The 21,350-nt window shown below is 40.5% G+C and overlaps 1 protein-coding gene across 1 annotated transcript; it reads left to right on the top strand.

The window, feature by feature from the left end:
- The first annotated feature begins 2,063 nt into the window (after positions 1-2,063).
- TARP (TCR gamma alternate reading frame protein) lies at positions 2,064-18,873 on the top strand. Its single transcript, XM_075061997.1, has 5 exons — positions 2,064-2,069; positions 6,577-6,673; positions 15,319-15,624; positions 16,764-16,847; positions 18,024-18,873. The coding sequence occupies exons 1-5, from the start codon at positions 2,064-2,066 to the stop codon at positions 18,164-18,166; spliced, it is 636 nt and encodes a 211-aa protein (XP_074918098.1). The 3' UTR covers positions 18,167-18,873.
- The last annotated feature ends 2,477 nt before the right edge of the window (positions 18,874-21,350 follow it).

Below are 21,350 nucleotides of genomic sequence, written 5' to 3'. Positions count from 1 at the left end.
AGTAGTCCCCAAAGTCACCAAGGTTGGTGACATTGCTCCTTCCACACTCCCACTCCCCCAGAAGTAAGACTCTTCCTCTCCTCCCTGCAGCGCTCTAGTGGCTACGTCCCAAGTGGCTAAAGTGGGCTCTGGAGATGTAGGGGCAGATGAGCCAAACCTAAGTGGTCCATGACCCCATGTGCTAGCTCATGATGCCACTTGGTGGGCGTCCTGGGGCAAACAGGGAATTGTGGGGGGGTCAAAGGACAATCCTACAAAATCCAGGACTTTGAGGAGTTCTGATAATATAGTCGCTTCCCCCGCACAGTAACCCCCAAAGAATGTACACACACAAAGTGCTATTGGCCCTTTCTCCTCCTCCTACCTGTGGTTATGCATTAGGGTGATCCCAGTTGGTATGAACCAGGGTTATCTAAGTTGCTACAAAAGGAATGGGGATTAAACAGCTTCCCTTCCTGCTGTTGCAAGTGCTTTCATGGATAAGATTAAAATTCAGAATGATCTGGACAAACTGGAGAAATGGTCTGAAGTAAATAGGATGAAATTCAATAAGAACAAATGCAAAATACTCCCCTGAGGAAGTAGGTGTGCAACAATCAGTTGCACACCTACAAAATGGGAAATGACTGCCTAGGAAAGAGTACGGTGGAAAGGGATCTGGGGGTCCTAGAGAATTTCAAGTTAAATACAAGTCAACAATGTAACACTGTTGCAAGAAAAGTGAACGTCATTCTTGGATGTATTAGAGGAGTGGGGTAAGCAATACATGAGATGCAATTCTTCTGCTCTACTCAGAGGTGGATTAATGCATGGTCCCACGGAGCCCATGCCCGGGCCATTTTGGGAGGCCCCACAGGGGTGCTGGAACCTGTGTGGAAGTGGGTGGCGACCAGCATCGAGACCCCACCCTCTGCTCCTCCTCTTTCGCCCAAGTCTCTGCCCATTGCACCTCCATACCCTTTCTTAGATGACCAAGTCACTTATCCTCTCCGGGTTTCAGCTTCTCCTGCTGTGAATAATACCTGCCTCACATAGACATTGAAGCTTAATGCACTAAAGTACATTGATATTCTTGGATGGAAAGTGCAACACCAGTGCAAGTTATTATGCATGAAGATTAGACTATGGCTAAAATTTAGTTTTGCTCTCTCCATATTGGCAGGACCAAATCATATTACAACTACCGCGTTAGATAATGTAGGACTATGACTTGGTATATTTGCTAGGTAAAGGGGCAACAATGGACCGATTTTGTGAAACTTCCCGCTGTTGCACTAACATCAGTACAGCCCCACCAAGGACACCAGTGCAGCAGTGCTAGTGCTGGCGTTTTTATGATGGTGTCACTGTAGTGGGGCAGCTGCCCCACTCCTGAAGAACAGGGGTTAAAAGCAGCCCTGGAGAGGTCTGCGGCTCTGAAAGGCTAGGCTGTTGGGGAAGCAGACACAGCTGGGGCCACACCCCAATCGGGCTACAGCTGGCCCTATAAAAGGGCTGTGAGGCAGGTGCTGAGAGAGTCTTTCTTCAGCTGTAGAGAGAGAAGGACCTGGCTGACTGGAAGCTGAGCAGCGTACCTAGAGTGGAGCAGGGCTGGGGGAAGGCCAGAGGAGCTCCAGCCTGGAAACTGCCCAGGCTGCAGGCCTTGGTGAAGGGCTACAGAGGTATGGGGGCTACAGAGGTGCAGCCTGGGGACAGGCAAAGGCAACAGGTCCTAACCCCTTGCCAGTAATGAGTGGCCTTTACAGACTGCAGTTTGCCCCAGTTACCGGGTGGTACAGAATGACTGACAGTAGCCACTGAGGCAAGGTGGGGATAGAGGGTTGGGGGTTCTTCTGGGAGGGGAGACTCAGACTGTGAGTTACTGCTGGGGGAAGAACCTGAGGGTAAAGGGCATCGGAGTCTGGGAGGGACATGGGGCCTGAGACAAGGGAGACATTGGCCAGCAGAGGGTGCTCCAGATCTGGTGAAAAGCTAATTCCCAAGATGACCAGCAGGAGGTGCCATGTCAGTGAGCCATAGTTCACTATAGTCACTTAATCCTACTCAGAGCAGGTCTAGAAGACATGGTGGTAACATGCCAGTGAATGCTATTGCCCTCACTACACCAGTTCTCCCAGTACTCACCAGTGAAGATTCACCAGCACTATTGCAATGCTGGAAGATATTCCTAATAAGTCCTGGATAGTAGACAAGCCCTTTGACACAACCACCTGTACATTTGGAAGAACCTCTCTCTTTCTGTTCCTTTTCAAATGTTCTTACCCATTGTCAGTTATTTTGCAGAATTATTCTGCAGGTGAGTGAGGCAGAAGTGTCTGTGTCTGTGAGAGAGACCAAATACTCTGGTTAGTTCCCTTCCAACTGCTAGATTGGCATCCACACCTTTTGTCTGAAATGAGGTGAGCTTTCTCAGATGTTATCTCTGTTCTGTTTTAAAACGTCTGTGTATGCAGAAGAAAATATTTCCCCCCTCCCCAGCAGCCATATTAAAAAAAGATACCAGTAAATTGGTAACAAAAACTGCAATAATCCCAACATACAGAAATATATGTATCTAAGTACAGGCTCCCAGCTGTAGTCTATGGAGCTCTTTGTGCTAGTCGCTAGAGAGCTGGCTGGTCACATAATGCTGGTTTCTCCACATTACCATCTATTAAATTTCAGTAATACAGCGAAGAATGAAATTCTTCCCAGGTAGCATTTTTCCATGTAAGCAATTGCTACAGAGATGTGATGTGATTGCGGATGGGAGGAGGAGGTGGTCAGTGCTATTGGGAATGGGAGAGGGGTTGTAGTGCATGAGACAATCTCTTTTCATATGTGGACCACACAATGAAAATGTTTGAAAACCGCCTGATCCAACAGTCTGTTTCCAATATTAAAATCAAATAGAAGCTGTCATCTAGTTTCCATTTTAAGGAGTGATCGTTCGTTAACTGAAAAGCTGCAAGGACATGCAAATAGAATCACTGGGAAGAGAATTTATGTATCAGCTTTATGGTGGCATGGAAATGTGAAATTTGTTAAATTCTCCATGCAGTCAAGAAACCAGGAATACTTCATTAGAAGTAATTTCCCAGCTACTGGTTAGAGTGCCTGGTTATTTGAGCAAGGATACAGCAGCATAAGTAAAGTACCACAGCTTATTGTAAAATGAAAAGTCAACGTGATACTTCCATCTGGATCAAGTACTTTAGCACAGGAACCAAACTAGTTGTTTCCAGTAAGTATGTTTATTCTTGATTGATTCTATTTACCAAAAGCAAAAACAAAGGACAGAAAAATTGGACCGAATAATTGAATATAAAAAACAGAGTTTGCACGTGAACCATGTATTGCTCTTGATCTGAATGTGGAACAGCCAAGGACACCAATGGGTTGACTGAGAGGAGTATTTGGTCCTAATGAGTAAAGTGAATACAGGTGTAAAAGGCTGGAATATTTACTGAATGGCTGTTAAGAATCAGGAAGGAGGGAAATGGAGAGATTTACATTTAAAATATTGGGCCAAATTCATCTCTCATGCAACTCCATTGAAAGAGTCCAAATGCCAGCAAGTGTAAAATTCACAGCACAGGTTTCAATTTAGCAAGTGTGAGTTTGTTATTATTAATTCTATATCAGTGTATACTGATTAATGAAGGAAAATTGCCTGAGGTGCAACAGTCTTCAGGTTCTCAGGAAGTGTTTTTGTTTAAAGTATCCCTTTTGTGTATAATGTTCTTTATCAGTTTAAAGCTACAGAAACAGTCTAATCAATAGTATAAGTGCTAGTTAATGTTGAGTACATAACAGTATTTATAATACATTGTCTAGGAAATGTCATTTTCTAAACTATACATTAAGAGCATGTTAAAACAAAGTGAAGCACAGAGGTTGTGATTTGCCCAAGGTCACACAGGGAAAGCCAGAAACAAAGACAAATCTCTTCAGTCTCAGTCTGGTGCTTTAACTCATAGACTCATAGGTCAGAAGGGACCAATATGATCATCTAGTCTGACCTCCTGCACAAGGCAGGCCACAAAACCCTACCCATACACATTTATAACAACCCCTAACCCATGACTGAGTTATTGAAATCCTCAAAATTGTGATTTGAAGACCTCAAGCTGCAGAGAATCCACCAGCAAGCGACCCATGCCCCACGCTGCAGAGGAAGGCGAAAAACCTCCAGGGCCTCTGCCAATCCGCCCTGGAGGAAAATTCCTTCCCGACCCCAAATATGGCGATCAGCTAAACCCTGAGCATGTGGGCAAGACTCACCAGCCAGCACCCAAGAAAGAATTCTCTGCAGTAACTCAGTTCCCATCCCATCCAACATCCCCTCACAGACCATTGAGCAGACTTATCTGCCGATAATCCAAGATCAATTGCCCAAATTAAACTATCCCATCATAACATCCCCTCCATATACTTATCAAGCTTAGTCTTAAAGCCAGATAAGTCTTTTGCCCCCACTACTTCCCTCGGAAGGCTGTTCCAGAACTTCACTCCCCTAATGGTTAGAAACCTTCGTCTAATTTCAAGTCTAAACTTCCTAATATCCAGTTTGTACCCATTCGTCCTTGTGCCTACATTAGTACTAAACTTAAATAATTCCTCTCCCTCCCTAACGTTAATCCCCCTGATATATTTATATAGAGCAAGCATATCCCCCCGGAGCCTTCTTTTGGCCAGGCTAAACAAGCCAAGCTCTTTGAGTCTCCTTTCATAAGGCAGATTTTCCATTCCTCGGATCATCCTAGTAGCCCGTCTCTGAACCTGTTCCAGTTTGAATTCATCCTTCTTAAACATGGGACACCAGAACTGCACACATCCTTCCTATGGGCATTTGATATCATAGGACTAAATCCTGCTCATCCACTAAAATTAATGGGACTGCTTGCTTATCAACAATTCACTCCATTCAATTTGCCATGTAGTGATGTATGTGAAGGAGCAAAAAACATTTTTGGCAGCAAAAAGGAACAGGAATTCACAAAGTGCATAAACATGGTTTAGTCCTCACAAAATTAAGTGGCCAATAGCAAGTCTTGTTCAGATTGTGGACTTTGTATTTAAAATATGAACTTCAGAATTTTAGTCTGATGAAATTCATAAGTTGATGATTTATCAGTTTTTGTAGAGGATTTCAGTGATGTGAGTATGGAATAGTAAAGTACTTTGGCTCGGGCACCAAACTGGTGGTTTCAAGTAAGTTTCTCAATGTTTTCAAAGCATACATTTACTCTGGGCATTTACTGTGTTTGTTATCCAGGACAAAATCAAGCTAATCATAAATATATAAAGGTAAAATCCTGATTCCACTGAAGGAAAAGGCAAAACTCCAATTGATTTCAATGGGGTCAGGATTTCATCCATGATCTCTCTAATTCAGAACAAACCAGTTACACTTGTGTAATCAATGAGAACTATGTAAATTGTTTGGAGATTTTGTTTAGCAGTGTAACAGACTATTATGCAAAAATATTCAGAAATGGAACCACTTATTGTTAGCAGTAAATGTCAAATGTAGAGAATTTATGGTTTTTTATACAATACCATATATTTAGCAGCCTATCATATGAGGAGTTGAGCTTCTTCAATGCTCATTAATTTAAATAAGAATTAAGGATGATCAGCACTTGGAAGATATAGCCCTTAGGCATCATTAAAGAGTATAGTTATAATAACAATAATTCAAGTGTCTTGTCTTTTCTAAAAAAGGCTCCACTTCAGGAAGGCACTTAAGCAGGTGTCCATTCCTATTCAGCAAGGTATTTAAGCATGTGCTTAACTTTAAGGCCAAAACAAGGCCAAAATGCAGTAAATTTTCTTGTTTCCATACAATAATGAGAAAGAAAGGTTTGCTCAATTTTTACATAAATATAAGGTATGTATAATAGACCTAATCCTTTTAAAAAACTAGGATAATTGAGCCAATAATATGACTCAAATTTATTTTTAAAGATTTCCAATTATTAAAGTGTTTTCGCCATGTTTGGATTTAAGGGGATGGAGAGAATTCTGTGTCTTTAATTAAGCTTATTCTTCCCTCTAGACACCGCTAAATGGTCCTTGCTGGGTGCCTAGTCCCTAACAAAAAGACATTTCTGAAGAGCAAATTTTTTCTGTTGGGGAATATTTCTGATTACAGCAAATGGCAAAAGCTAGACAAAATAATGAATATACCCCATTTAAAAGCTATATTATACCCACAACTTATCGTTATAATTAGGAGAACCACAATGGAATGATGGCAGCATTCTGGCTTTATTTTATAACCTCAGCCTGTGGACCCTAATTTAAAAAGTAATTGTTTTCTTTCCACAAATTATTAGAAACAGCTAATCTAAACCATATTGAATCAGATTAATTTTAGGGACAGATTATCAATGACATATAGGTGCCCAAGAATGATAGTTAGATGTCTGAGTGTCTTTTTACCCCTTTGAAAATCTTCCCCACCATTTTCTCAGTATTTTACATGCACTCTCTTTATTTACTATTTTATTGCAAGGCCAGAAAGCAATTTAAACAGCAAATCTGATTTTCTTTAAAGAAACAACTACTGGTTCATCAATATAAAGATACTAGATCTGTACAGTATTTTGTAAAGGATTTGCTCACTGTGATACATCTAGTGGCTATCTCTTCAAAGTATTTGGCTCTGGTACCAAGCTCATTGTAACAGGTAAGTTATGTGGTAATTACAGTAATGCAAAGATAAACAGGCTTATTGCGATCACAGAAAAGCCTTTTTATCATGGGTAAGTTCAACAACTGTAAGCGTGATCTTGTGAAGTAGTGAGCGCTTAATGTGAGGTGCTGAACACTATCAATTCCTGTAGACTTCAGTGCAGGTCAGGGTTGGTAGCACCTCGTAGGGTCTGATTCCGAATATATCAACTTTTCAATCCCAGAGAAAACCTGCAATATTTACTGATAGATGTAAAGTAGATTTTTTTCAAGTTAATGATGAATATTTCTAAAAATGACATTTTTCAGAGGATGTACCACTATAAGCATGCTGGGCCTTGGTCCAGAGACAAAAATTCATGTTCGCTTTGATATTACTCAAATTCTTTCACTAAAACTTATAAACGTGCATAAAATTAAACAACTGTGAAATAAGTAATGTTGTACATCTCAATTAAAACCAAAGAAGCAATCTCTGAAGTAGTCAGCAACTTCGTAGCTGAATTCTTGCAGCTATATCAGTGTAAGTGAAAGAATTTGGCCCTAGAGATTGTCATCTTGGCATTACCACAAACTGACACTTGCAAGTGTTCTTAATTGTGTTTAGCAATATATACTTGGGGCCTGAGTCTTCTTTGCCTTCCTCTTGGGAGCCATTTACACTCATGAAAAGTCAAGGGGAAATGCTACCATTCTGATGATGCATCTTACACCCAGTTTGCATTGGTATAACTGACTGCACAAACACAGGACAAAGAAAATTCAGGTCCTTACTCTCTCAGAATCATGATCTGCACAATTATATAAATCATCTAGAATGGTCAGTCTATTTTAAACCTTAATTCACAATCAAGTTTACCTCAGTACACCTATAGCTCTCGACTAAAGGAAAATTTTTGTAATACTGCCGACTAAAATGAATACGCTACTATAATTAATTCTAAGCATATCAGATCAGGGTCACCACGTTGCTTTAAATGAATATTCTATGGACAAAACTCCCATAGATTTACCAGGTGTTTTGACTGTGTAAGGAATGGAAAAGCAAGTCTGTAATATGTGTGGATTGTTTATTACAGCATGAAGACCTAAGATTGCTCACTTGATTTATTAGTGTATATAAACTGTAGGGTAAAATAACATGTTTTATTAAAAAATCTCTTCTCGAAGAGAAATATCAAATATTGAGTAAGTAAATTTCTCCTACGAAAAAAATAACACTAAGATCATGGAAAAATTCAAGCCCTGGCACAATTCTAAGTAAAATCAAAAGAAATTGTGGCTGTTTGTGCCAGGACTGAAGTTGACTCCAGAATTAGGAGAGTCGGGGCTTTTCTGTTCTAAGAAGATGAGGTGAAATGCTAACTCAATGGCAATGACTTTTGGGCCGGGATTTTACCCATGTTGTATAACTGTACTTAGCAGGGACAACGTTATTCACAAGTATATTGAACAAGCAGAAATTGCTTATAAAGTCATATATACTTAGCAGTTTTGATTTTGCTCTCACACTCGTCATTCCTCTTTTTAAATTGACTTCACTCCATTCATTTAAAATGGAGTTACTCCAGATTCTCACCAGTGTAAGTGAGAGCAGGGTCAGGACCTACCAGAATTCTTCAGAATTCTTGCTTAGTGGAATAGATGAGTAAAAAGATTTGGAAACAGAACGAAGCTTACTGCTTTCAGTGACCATGACATAGGAATAATGATGCTTCTCATATTGTATCCATTAAAGTGCATCTAGTCATCATTAAAGAAGTTTACATTAAAATGGTATAACTGGATTCTTCTGAATGCAATATTCTAGAAAAAACCTGGCAGGCTCAGTACAGAAGCCAAAGATTGAATTGAATGTGGAGACTCAACTATCGACTCATCTCTAAGGTGGTCCCTTCAGGACAAAATTGACATGGCTTGGTGGGATGGTGTGAAGAAGCTTCCTCTGCCCCTGCCTGTGTTGTATGTATTCTGTGTAGAAAGGATTCAGTCTACAATGCTATCCATATGGCAACTTTCAGAAGCACTTGGTCATTTTATTTTAAAATAAGAAAAATAAACACCAAAACTTTACATTAAGTTTCATAGCAGAAATAAATTCAAAAATATTTGGCATGCTTAATAAAAGCTAGACACAAAGATCATATCTCACATTATATGATGGAAGTTACTTGTTTTTTTTGGTAAAACAAAGTGCATTAAGAACGGAGTGATCAGTGTAGATCATTAGTTATAAAGGACAAAGGAGCTACTATTACTGATATTTATTTGGATGATGAGATTCTCAAGTAGTCTAGGGTTGGTTTAAATCAGTTTCCTGCCTTTTCAAACAGTTCTAGGTATTGATTTTTAACATTAATGACTGAATATAAATTATTTATAGAAAAAAATGTAAGTATCTGATCTAAACCCGATTGGCCTTAAAAGACCAATTCCAAATTTATGGCAGAAAGTGATGTGCAGTTGTGAGCAAAGAATCTTCAGAAGACAAGAGTCTACCTTAAAAAACTTCATCATGGTAGGTACTGTTGCGAGCACTTTTTGCAGAAATATCAAGAATATGGGATATTAAGAATAATTTACCATCTTATCCTTTAGAGGTGACCTTTGCAAACAGATTTCAAAAAGAGTGTTAGGACCTGGTAAGAAATCCAGCATTAAATAAAATAGATTCTCCAGCAACGGTCAAAAATCACAGATCACAATTTACAATAGGATTACTAAGCACTGGACGACTATTGTAGAATGCTGACATATTTTCAATATAGGTAGTTTCCAGTGCTGTCAATGTGGCATCTTTAACAAGTACTACATTCATTTTAAAAGAAAAATAGAAATTTCAAGTGATGCTGAGGGATCCCAGCCTGAGGAAATCCTAAGCCTTCGGTATGTAGAATGCATTTGACATTTTTAACTTATTTTGCATCTCTGCTCCTAAAGTACTCCAAACATCCAATGCAATCCACTGGAGTTTGGGATGTCCAAGGCATACATGATCAAGATTTGCCATTTTGTAAGAAAAAACCATTTAAATCAGAAGTCGAATATATTAAAGTGATTCCTTCAACTTTTGTTCACAATTGCACATCGAATAATATGAAGCTATATTGGGCCATATGGAAGCCATATGGGCCAGACCCTCAATGAAGCTCCTTTGATTTCCAGCAGCTGAAGATCTGGCCCATAAGTTTTTGCAAAGCACATAAACACAGTGAGAACAATTATATCAAAGTGTTCGGCTCTGGCACAAAGCTCATTGTTTCAAGTAAGTTCTATAGTAGCATAGAGAAAAAAGTTACTTATGATAATATAAATTTAGCAACTGCCAAGCACAATTTATTCAAAAAGGATAACAGACAACAAACGTGATATGCAAGCTACAGTAGAAGAATGAATGTTTTTACTATCTATATGTGAGGTTAACGTACAGAATTCAAAGTAAAATGGATTAGTGATCGCATTGACTCTTAATTATTGACACCAAATTTTTTTTGATCACCCCGTGTCAAAGCTGGGTTGTTCTCTTCTGAAGGGGTCAATGCTCCAGACCAGGAGAATATCCATAGTTCCATCCAGTACGGGGGGGGCAAGCCAAAAAGGCAATTCTAGGGGACCCCTGTGTACCAAAGAATAGTGGGGATAAGGGGTAGGGGAGTAGTGATGGCATGGAATGGCCAGTGGGTCTGTGACTAGGGAGATCAACTGGTCAAAATCCCTGCTCAGTGTGGGGGCAACTGTATGAAGATTATTAAAGCTCACAACCTCTAGCTTAGGTTGGGGGAAAGATTTCATCTTCCCATCCATCATGTAGCTCTTCTAGAGAAATACTATTTACTCTGCTTATCCAGTGACCAGGATTTAGCCTCTCGTATCACAAGTATGTATTGGTCAGGAGATGTAAGAAGTTAGGGATGAAATCTCAGCCCCAGTGACGTCAATGGGAGTTTTGACATTGACTTGGATGGAGCCTCAATTTCATCCTAATTTTTTTCTCTCTCTTGTTAAGAGAGTAGGGGAAGTGGAAGGTCTGGGAGAAAGGTTGTGCACTGGAACCAAGAGAGCCAATATTTGTGAATATTGTATATGTCATTACTGACATGAGCATTTTAGATTAGTATTGTAATTTTCTATTGCACAAAATCAATTCAAATTCATACTAAAACATAAATGCCATCACATAAGAGTGGATGGCTGCAGGAATAATAGGGCCTGATTCAGCATCAAAATTCCCCATATTTTTAAAACGCATAGGATTTGAGACTGTAACATGTATTGTGAGCCCAGTCCTGAAAGCTTCTGATCTGCCATTGACTCTGATGGGAGTTGAGGCTCCTCAGTACCTCAGGATCAGAGTCCCTTGTCAGTTTTTGACAAATTTAGTCACACTGCATGGGAGAGAGGGTTTCTTCCCTGACATATTGAACTACTGTTGTCATAAGGAATTTTCCAAATTATGCAACAAGTAAATGAGTGATTGCTCTCAAACACGAGCAATATGAAGGAAGATATTCTATCTCAATCAAATTATCCTCTGGTTACATCAGTACAACTTTATTTCTGCTCGGTCGAGAATTTGGCCCAAAATATTTTGTAGCCGGTCTGTATCAGTGAGCTCTATGCAACACGTGCTACAGAAAGTCGAACAAGGATTTGGCCCTTGTTGCATAATATTCCATAGGGCCAGCTACATTTAGGTTGCTAAAATATGCGTCTCAAAATCTCTCTCCTCTTTACAATTGAGACCAATGAGAATATAACCAATCCCCAAGCCTACTGGCCTTTTACGATTCCTTTTAATTATATTGCACAGGAAAACAAAATTGTATTAGACAGTTTTACATTTGTTTCCATTTAGGAAACCATTTAAAATAGTTTTTGGTGGGTGGAAAAATGTCATGAAACCTCTTGAGAAAAGGAGATACATCACAGTGTACTGTAAAATGAGTATTTTTTTCTAATTATGTCTTTCTTTATATTGGTAATTTTAAAATGCACCTATTCCACTGCTCTGCCAGTACAGAGATAAATCCACTGAGCATCCAGCAGAATTTAACTGAATAGCCATTTCCATCAATCCACTAGGCAAGAGAAAATAGTATGAGTCCAACATTAGGTCTCAAACCTCAGCCAGATCCTCTCTGTCAGTGAAATGAATGATTTTATTTTAAACGGAATTTAAAAGCTACTAAATTACAGTATTTCACAATACCAATACCAATGTAAGCTCACCCTGAAAAATACATTAAAATTTCCGCCCTTTCTTTGGTTGAATTAACTGGCTCAAACTTGTGCCTATTTATACTATGTTTGTTTACATATGGTCTCTGTGAATAGAAATGTCTTGGGCAGATTTTGTAGTAAGTTGCAACACTGTGAGAGCTGTGAAAATCTTTGGAATTGGCACAAAACTTGTCGTAACTAGTAAGTTTTTAGAGAAACTATTTTAAATGTTTTATAATAGCAAAATCTATCAAATTAAGCTCAATAATCTGTCTCAATGCAAGAATGTACACTGGCTAAAATTTTGAGTGCAATAATTTATTAACAACACTAATGTTAATGAAATCATAAGTCACTGGCCAGCAACACAAAAATGTCGTAACAATCCTTTTCTCTTGTGGATGTAAATAATACCAAGTGCTGAGCACCCTCAATGTCCGTTGGTTTCAGTGGGAAACGAGAAGCATTCAGAAATTCACAGGCACATTCGGCACTTTGCTGGACCAAGCACATAATGCAAAATTAAAATTATAAGTATACCATTAGCTTATTTTTTAATAAGTGGCATGCAGATTGCAAACACAGACAAAAATTAGTTAGCAGTGAGTCACTTACAACTTAGCCCTGGAACCCTCCCTTTAGAAAACCTCCCATTGAAACTAATAGGAATTTCTTTTGAGCAAAGAGTGATGCCAAGGGGCTCAAAGTCAACTGCTGACTTAAAAAAAGAGAAGTGATACTTAAAGTAATAAGAATATATCACATTTATTCTTTTACAACACACCTTCTTAAAAATTCTACTTAATTTAGACGAGTGAAGTGTTTTGAAAAGTTAGGTTGGGACTCATCTTCTTAAAGTGTCTTATCCAAAGCCCATTGATGCCAAGAGAGAAAATCCCATTGGCTTTAATGGGTTTTAGATCAGGCCTAAAATGAGGTGACAAATTCAAAACTGATTTTGCTCATGCAGCTGCAAATCCACTCATGCAAACACACGTGCTGCTTATATATGCACAAAATTCAGATTTTATATTGGATAGACACCCATCTAACCATGTGCACATACAAAATACTAAGTGTGCTTACAAAAGTGTCAACATGTAAATATGACTAATTTCTAAAACCATCTAGAGAGAAATGTCAGATATAATCATTAGATTTTGCAAAGCACAGCATCACTGGGCAGGAAGCTATGTAAAGATTTTTTGAATATATACATGACTCAAGCGAGTAATATATTTTCTGGAGTATAGGCCAACTATTTTGTTAAATGGCCTCTAATTTTTTCACCTCTATGTAAGTGTTGGAACAAACAGAGAATGCACAAGATACATGGTGCCCATTTGAGAACCTTCAACACTACTGAAATATTGACAACCTTCTGTTTCTTCATTGTGATGCACATTTATAACATGAGAATGTTTCCTTGTTCTGTAGAGAATGCTTCTTTGGCAGTTAGCTGGGTTGGGAACTTAATTCTCTTGCTTGTATCTCACAGTGACAAAGAGGAGACAGAGATTAGAGGCAGTAAAGGTGTTTTGAACCTGTGATAACTAGTAAATTCAATATGTTGTTTAAAAAATGTATCATTTACTGTCAGCCATATGAAATGAGCAGACAGCGATTTTAGTACAGAAGTCTTTTTAGGTCCAGTTCAGTATTGATTATTTCATGCACTTACACAAACTCAGGGATCAAATAATGTTTTTATCATTTCTAATTCAGACTTTGAATAAAAATATTTTGATTGTGTTCTATCCAATACATAGCAGGCAGCAATTTTTATAAATGTTATGAAGTGACAAAAAATTGGGTTGGTTTTTTTTGATCAGCTCTATTCCTAGAGTGACAAAATGAATACTGTGGCAGAATTATTTAAAAATAACTCAGGAGACACAGCAGAAGTTCACTAATTGGCGCTTTCCTAATCCACTCTAGGATTTGGACACAAACAGCAATATTCCCTCTACTCTTCAGCAAAGATTTGATAGCTGAGTTCTCTTGAGAGCTCCATTATTAGTAATGCTTCATAATCAAGATTTTCAGAAGTGGTTGACTAAAGTTAGGTTCCTAAATACATATTGGGGCATTTAAGTGACTTGATTTTCAGAAGCATTGAGAATTATGCATAACATTCCATTACATTTGCCAAATACATGAACGATGCATTTCAGGATGCATCATCCTTGCTAATTTCTTAAGGGATATTTGTCACTGCGGGATACATGTTAATGTATTTACTGTAATTTCCCAAAATGGTGTTCAGCAACAGTTTTCCCAAAGTTCTATGGTCTGGGTCTGCAACAGAATATCTTGTATGTTCTTATATCATTTTAAGGTGAATAATTAATTTAAAAAAATCAAAATGGTTCAGTTCCTTAGTGTGGAAAAGGCTTAAAGATTACTTTTCTAACTCTCTTTTTAAAGGTGTTAACCAAGGTTCTTAAATAGTATATACTGTTAGTTCAGAGCAAATTTACCTGCTGATAAAATATTCTAGTGATATTTAAAGAGAGGTCTTATTAAAAGGTTTGTGGAATCTTTAATACCCTTCCCTTCAGGTACATCTACACTGTAATAAAAATCTCATGGCACCAAGTCTCCGAGCCTGGGTCAATTGACTTGGGCTCATGGTCTCGGGATTTGGTGCTAAAAACTGCAGTGTAGTCATTCAGGCTCTGACTGGAGCCTGGGCTCTTAGACCACTTCCGTCATTCTGTTTCAGAGCTTGCGCTGCAGCCCAAGCCTAAACATCTACTCTGCAATTTTTAGCCACACAACCCCAGCCCAGCAAGTCAGAATCAGGAGACTTGGGCCAGTTGTAGTTGTGCTGCAGGTCTTTTATTGCTGCGTAGATGTACCCTTCTTCTAGCTATCATGGTGTCTTCTATACACAAATTTTGGGTAAATAAAGGGGAGATTTTCAAAGTCACAAATGTTTTGAAATGAACCAGAACATAAAGCTGTACTTAGCATTCATTCAAAAAGTGTTTAATGTATTTTAAGTTTAGAAGCTAAGTTAGTGGGTATTCTCACAGATTCTTCTGTTCCACAAAAACCTGCATTCAATTTAAGCGCATAAACTTCCGCAATTCCAACTCCCTAAAGCTGTAACTCATAAGTGACAATTTACTCCCACCTTTAGAATTTAATAGGCAGTAACACTATATTATAGACTTAAAGAGTTAAAATACATTTGGCAATGAGATATTGTTCTCATGCTGAACTCAGAGTTAAGATTGTGTGCTTGCGTGCAGTTTGGAGGAACTGGATGCAAGGAATGAAATTGCTCCTCTTTTCCACTTTCAAATCTGTGAATTCTGTCTTTATTGTTTGAAAAGTAAAGCATGACACATACAACGTAATTCTGAATTTACTTAATTCCTAACAAATTCATTTCTCTCTCCAAAATGAATCCAGACACACCAGCAAAACTTGATTCCACCAAGATTCAGGCCCTGCCTCCTTCTACTGAAGAAGATGGGAAAGTATCATACATGTGCCTCATTCAGGATTTTTACCCAAATATTATTAAGGTGACTTGGGAAGATGAGAACAAGAATGCAGAGAAAAATGGAGTGCATGAGGAAATCTGGCCCCCTGGTGACAATCAACAGTCATACTCATTAAGTAGCTGGCTGACCGTAGATAAAAATAGCAACAAGAACTATCGCTGCAAATATCAACATGAAAGCAAAGGAGATTATGTTCCTATGGAATCTCCAGGTATATACTATATTATTAAAACTAGTTCTATATATATTTAGAGAGGTCACTGTTTCTTTACAATAAAATGTATTACTGTTCCTAAAAGGGTTTGCGCTCTCCAGGCCAATATTAGTTTCCATCTCTCCATAAGTTGCTTCTCCTTCAAAAGCTCAGTTTTGGCTCCTCTCCCCCAGTTTAAAATCTTTCTATAATGAAAGAAAATGTTGGCTGAGATCCACAGCTATTGTAAATCAGCATAACTCCACTGAAGTCCAGGGCCGCCCAGAGAGAGGGACGAGTGGGGCAGTTTGCCCCAGGCCCCCAGGAGAATATAGTATTCTGTAGTACTGGAACTTTTTTTAATGGATGGGGCCCCCAAAATTGCTTTACCCCGGGCCCCCTGAATCCTCTGGGCGGCCCTGCTGAAGTCAGTGGAGCTCTGTAGACTTACACCCGCCAGAGACCTGGCCTACAGTGTTTGGTTTTGAACAAGTGCTATATATTGCAACAAAAATAACACACACATCCCCCTCTTGCGCATCAAAAATACCTAAGAGATGGGCCTTAGTCTGTCTACTCATCAGGACTATTTTCTTCTGTCTCTTATACATTTATTAAACAATATTACCACTACCCTGAATGCCAACAGTCTCAGGCTCCCTCAGGCTAGAGACAAAATCCGGCGACCAGGTTTTTATATGCCGAGTATACATACACATTTCAAAAGGGCAAATTCAACTGATGGGACAAAATGCATCTGGCTCTACATAAACAAAAACTTGCATACACAGAAGGACCAACATCCAGACACTGCAATCAAATCTACTATTCCAGACACCGGCACCCATGCAAATGCCAAAGACTTCAAGTGAGCTTGTTACAGGCACAGGGCTCTGCATTGCCTGAGAATATGCATTTTTGCCAGTTTTATATCTACTTGGTTTTGCGCATCAGTTATGTGCTACAGAGCATTTATTCTGTGAATGGAACCTAGGTGCTCATTTGTTAAAATATTAACCTTCCATATTTGAGTCACTGTAGTTATAATACTTTTACCATCTTTCTCTTTGAATTCTATCAAGAAACGTAGGCCTTTATTTTCAACAAGAATCCCATGTGACAATTAAAGCCCTTTTTACATGTTATGCTTTTATCAGACACCTTTTCAGACACAACTGTAATGCCTCAAACCACCAGAGGTTGTATCAAGTTTGCTGAGAATGACACCATGCTTTCCACAGGTAATTGTTTCTCAAGTCTCATTTTCTATACAAGAATTAAGCACTATTTGATATGGTTAAGATAAAAGTGAAAATATTTTCTCTTCCTAGATGTGGAACACTGCTGTAAGGAGTGGGTGCTCCGGGGCTGGAGCACTCATGGAAAAAAAAAATAGTGGGTGCTGAGTACCCCCCAGCACCTGCCAATCAGCTGCTCAGGAGCAGATGGGAGCCATTGGGGGAGGGACCGGAGCAGGGGGGAAGAGGTGGAGCGAGGGCAGGGCGCACTCGGGGGAGGGGGTGGAGCATGGGTGAGCAGAGATGGGGCAGGTGGGGTGCACGGCCAAGGGGAAAGGGGCAGAGCAGGGAGGAGAAGAGGCAGATCGAGGTTGGGACCTTAAGGGAAGGAGTGCAGTGGAGTGGAGAACCGACCCAGAAAGAAGAAAGTTGGCACCTGTCTCTGTATGTTAAAATCTGCTGTGCATTACCAAAAGGGTCCAAAACCTAATGCCCATGGGTAGCTCAGATTAAACAGTGTAGAGGTGTAGAAGTCCTGCTGAAATACATGTTTTGGTGGTATTTGTTGTGCTTTGTTAACATGCCACATGGATCATTGTTCTTTAATCTGCACATGACACTGTTCCTTAATCTAAGATTTAACATGTTAAATTATAAAAAGTATTCAAAGCCAGAATTTTGAAGTGATTGATCAGCTGTTAAATTACAAAAATTCAAAGCCAAAATTTTCAAATGGTACTTAAAGGTGCTGAAAGCTTGAAGACCCAACTGATTTCAGTACTTCTGAAAATCAGACCATTTGATTGATCAGCTGCTTGGATACCAATTCAGAACAAACTTAGGCACCAAGATCTGAAAATTTTGGCCTAAAATCATGGCAACAGCCTATTATAAGAAGCGCTAGCATTCTGCTCACTCTTTAGCAGACACCAGCGATACCGGCACTGAGAGTGCCTCTTTGTTTCTATCAGCTCTCCTGGATGGGAAGGTCTGAGCAGAATGTAGACCTGTTTAGAGGACACAATCAAATATTGATTTATGCGTAGTCTGATTAAGTGGTATAATTACTGCAGTCAAACACCATGTATACCTTACGCTATCACATATGGTTTTATATTTATTTTTCTTTGCAGCTATAGAATATGTAACATTAACCACTTGTTGCTGTATTTTGTGTAGATATTATGGACAGTTTCATACACAGGACGGCGTATTTAATATATATTGTCCTACTCCTGAAAAGCACCATGTACTACGTCATCGTACTCTTCTTCATATACAGGATGCAAAGTCCAATCAAGCGCCATGGAAGGAAACCTTAAACTTCTCCTTACACCTTCCAAAGTCAACATTCATGTATGAAATTTACTTTGCTTTGCCATAAGCCTGTTCATATGAAACTAGGGTGACCAGATAGCAAGCGTGAAAAATCGGGATGGGGATGGGGGGTAATAGGAGTCTAAATAAGGAAAAAAAACCCAAATATTGGGACAGTTCCTATAAAATCGGGACATCTGGTCACTCACTTTGAAACGGCGTGCTCCAAATATTAAGACATGCATTTCTATTTGATTTTTGTTGGCTATTTCTCTAATTAGCATAGATGGCTTCTTCTGCTTGAGAGCAAACAGTTTTATATGTGACCATTTTTCCTATTATATTATTTTAATTTTGTAACTGTGAACTTCAAGAGATGAGGCTACACTCATTGATTTCAATGGGAATTTTGCATCATAAAGTAGTGCAGAATCAGTCTTTTAGGCTCTTGTCCTGCAAAAATACTTGTCTACGCAAAGAACTTTTTGGATGTGGATAGGCCAACTGCATTCAGTGAAGTCAATGGGAAAACTCATCCCATAAATATTTGCAAAGAGTGGAGTCCTAATCTATAACTTAAAATGATTTGTCATTACATTTCTACTAATTACTTTTATTTGCCTTATAAAAGATAAACAGGCTTCTGAAATATGACTAATTTTTTTAATTGAAAGATTAATGGATTTTAAATAAAATTCAGCATTGCAGAAAATTCTGTCCAGTTTATTTATTTAAAGGAAATCAATTCTGGGAACTGCAGGGGAGGGTTCTCTAGTGGTCAGAGACCTCTTTGTTTCATCCCCTGCACCCAACCATGTAACATATTTATATGGCTTTAACCATGGTAGTATCTGAATGTCTCACAATCTCTAATGCATTTATGCACACAACACTGCTGTGAGATAAGGAAGTATTCTTATGCCCATATTACAGATGGCGAACTGAGGTCTGTGACTTGCCCAAAGCCACATGGAAAGCCTGTGGCACAAAAGAGAATTAAATACAGGTCTCCCAACTCCCAGGCTAGCACTAAACACTAGATCAGGCCTCCTCCCTTCAGACCCAACCCTGTCTCTGTCCCTGTCTCTCATATCCACTCCTCCCCTTCAGCTCCCATCCTCCTGCACATCCATGCCTATAAACACCGATATGCCTCCCCTGCCACTCCCTCTAGTCCTATCCACCACCCGTTACCTCCAGTCCATTTCCTCCTCTGCTCTCCCACCTGTCCCTTCCTCCCCGCACTGTTTCCTGTATCCCACTGCTTCCTACCACTTCTGGCAACCATCCCCCCTCCCACTGTGCTTCTTCTCACACTAGGGCTCCTGCACCTGTCTATTCACTCCTCTGCATTCTCAGTCAGGCTGCTTCCTCCTCACTGCCTGGGTGCTGGCAGCGGGGGTAGGGAGGCATTGATCACACAGAAGAGAGCAAATCCTTCCTCTCACATTTGGTGCTAAAGTGGCCTGCAGCAGCAACAGTGTTTTCAGCCTCAAAACTTAGCTTTTGGCAAACACATGCGAAAAGTAGCCCCCAAGATCGCCCAGGTTGGTGACTCTGCTCCTCCCACACTCCCCCTCCCCCAGCAGGAACACTGTTCCTCTCCTGCCTGCAGCGCTTTAGTGCATACGTCCTAACCTTTCCAGTGGCAAAAGTGGACTCTGGAGATGCAGGGGCAGATGAGCCAAACCTCAGTGGTGCCATGACCCCATGTGCTAGCTCATGATGCCAACTGGGGGGGGGGGGGCTGGGGCAAACAGAGGATTGTGGGGATCAAAGGAGAGTCCCACAAAATCCAGGACTTTGTGGGGGTCTGGTAACATAGGCTGTTGGCCCTTCCTCCTCCCTGTACCTGTGGCTGCAGCATCCCCTTCTCACACTGTTCTCTCCACTGCCTGCCTGGCTTTTTGTTTCCTGGTCCCCCCCACCTCCCACCGCCTCCTCTCCCTCACACGGACTGAAAGCAAACAAGCGTGATGGCTAAGGAAACAGCTATGTCTCACTTGTCACCACTGTCATGGGCAGGAAACTTTGCCCGTTACATGGCCCCTGCTGCCCCGCAGTATCAGAGAGTTAGGTCACTTTGATCAGCTGCCACATATTAACAGGTCGTGCCTTCGCTTTGAGCCAGTGGGTCCAAAGGTGGCCGTGACCATGGAGTGACTTGATCTGTTTTTATCATAACCTGTGAATTATACATAATTTCACCGGGATAAAATCGTATCTAGAATCATGGTGGTGTCTATGGGCAGTACACCTCTCTGGCCCCTGGCTCTGCCCGCTGAGACTCCACGCTACGTACCATTGCCTGTGCAAAACGGACCTCACAATGATGTCTCAGCTCACTGCTCCTGTGCCGGCTCAGGCCCGGCTGCTTTCCGTGAGCCAGCTGCAAACACCAGGCCTGGCCCCTTCCTGGGCTCTACCTGCAGCCATTCCCCCTATACCATAGAGAGGAGGCACCACTGGTACTGGGGCTGTGGCTATTCAGCCTCTCCCCCGCTCACTGCTGCTATGCTGCATGGGGGGAGGGGCACAAACCGGCAGAGGAAATAGCTCTAGGTGGGAGGAAGGAAAAGGTGCCACCACCCACTGGATGAAACAGGCACTGGGAGCTGTTGCCCCTGTGCGCTCCATGGAGGTGTCATGGCAGGAGCCATGGCTCACTCGCACATGGGACAATTCTGGTTTATGCCCCGCCCACACTTCTCCATTGGCTGCCTCCCTACCCAGCTGTGACACACCGTAGTGGCTGCTCATTCACAAAGGTGACCTATGGCAGCAGAGACAGGGCCCATCTGAATCACCCAGAGATCATGCAAAGGGTCACCTGTCACCAACTAAAGGGTTATTGGGTTGTGGTGGGGAGGTTTGCTGCCAAGGCCTTTCAAAAGTCACCAAGTCAGCAAAAAATTGCCAAGGTTGACAACACTGAGCAGCAATTACAAGGAAAGTCCTGCTCAGCCCCCAAATCACCAGGTTGCAACATGCTCAGTAGCTTTGTGGAGATGCCACATGGGCAGACTGACCACATATCTGAACTGGGAGGGCACTATAGCATGCTTATTGCAAACGGAGTCTTCAGGAACTGGAACTGCCAAACTTGAAAGTGTCTCCTGACATGTGCAAACTGAGATTTTTTTCAAAGGCTGATATATGTGGCCAAACTTGGGTGTTTTTCCCACCCGA

This window comes from Chelonoidis abingdonii, chromosome 2 (genome assembly GCF_003597395.2).
Source record: "Chelonoidis abingdonii isolate Lonesome George chromosome 2, CheloAbing_2.0, whole genome shotgun sequence".
NCBI lineage: Eukaryota > Metazoa > Chordata > Testudines > Testudinidae > Chelonoidis > Chelonoidis abingdonii.
This window is presented reverse-complemented; position numbering and strand designations above follow the sequence as displayed.

Coding starts and splice junctions, on each gene's coding strand:
- TARP (XM_075061997.1), top strand. Junction 6,674..15,318: donor TACCAAGCTCATTGTAACAG/GTAAGTTATGTG, acceptor AAATGAATCCAG/ACACACCAGCAAAACTTGAT. Junction 15,625..16,763: donor TGTTCCTATGGAATCTCCAG/GTATATACTATA, acceptor TGCTTTTATCAG/ACACCTTTTCAGACACAACT.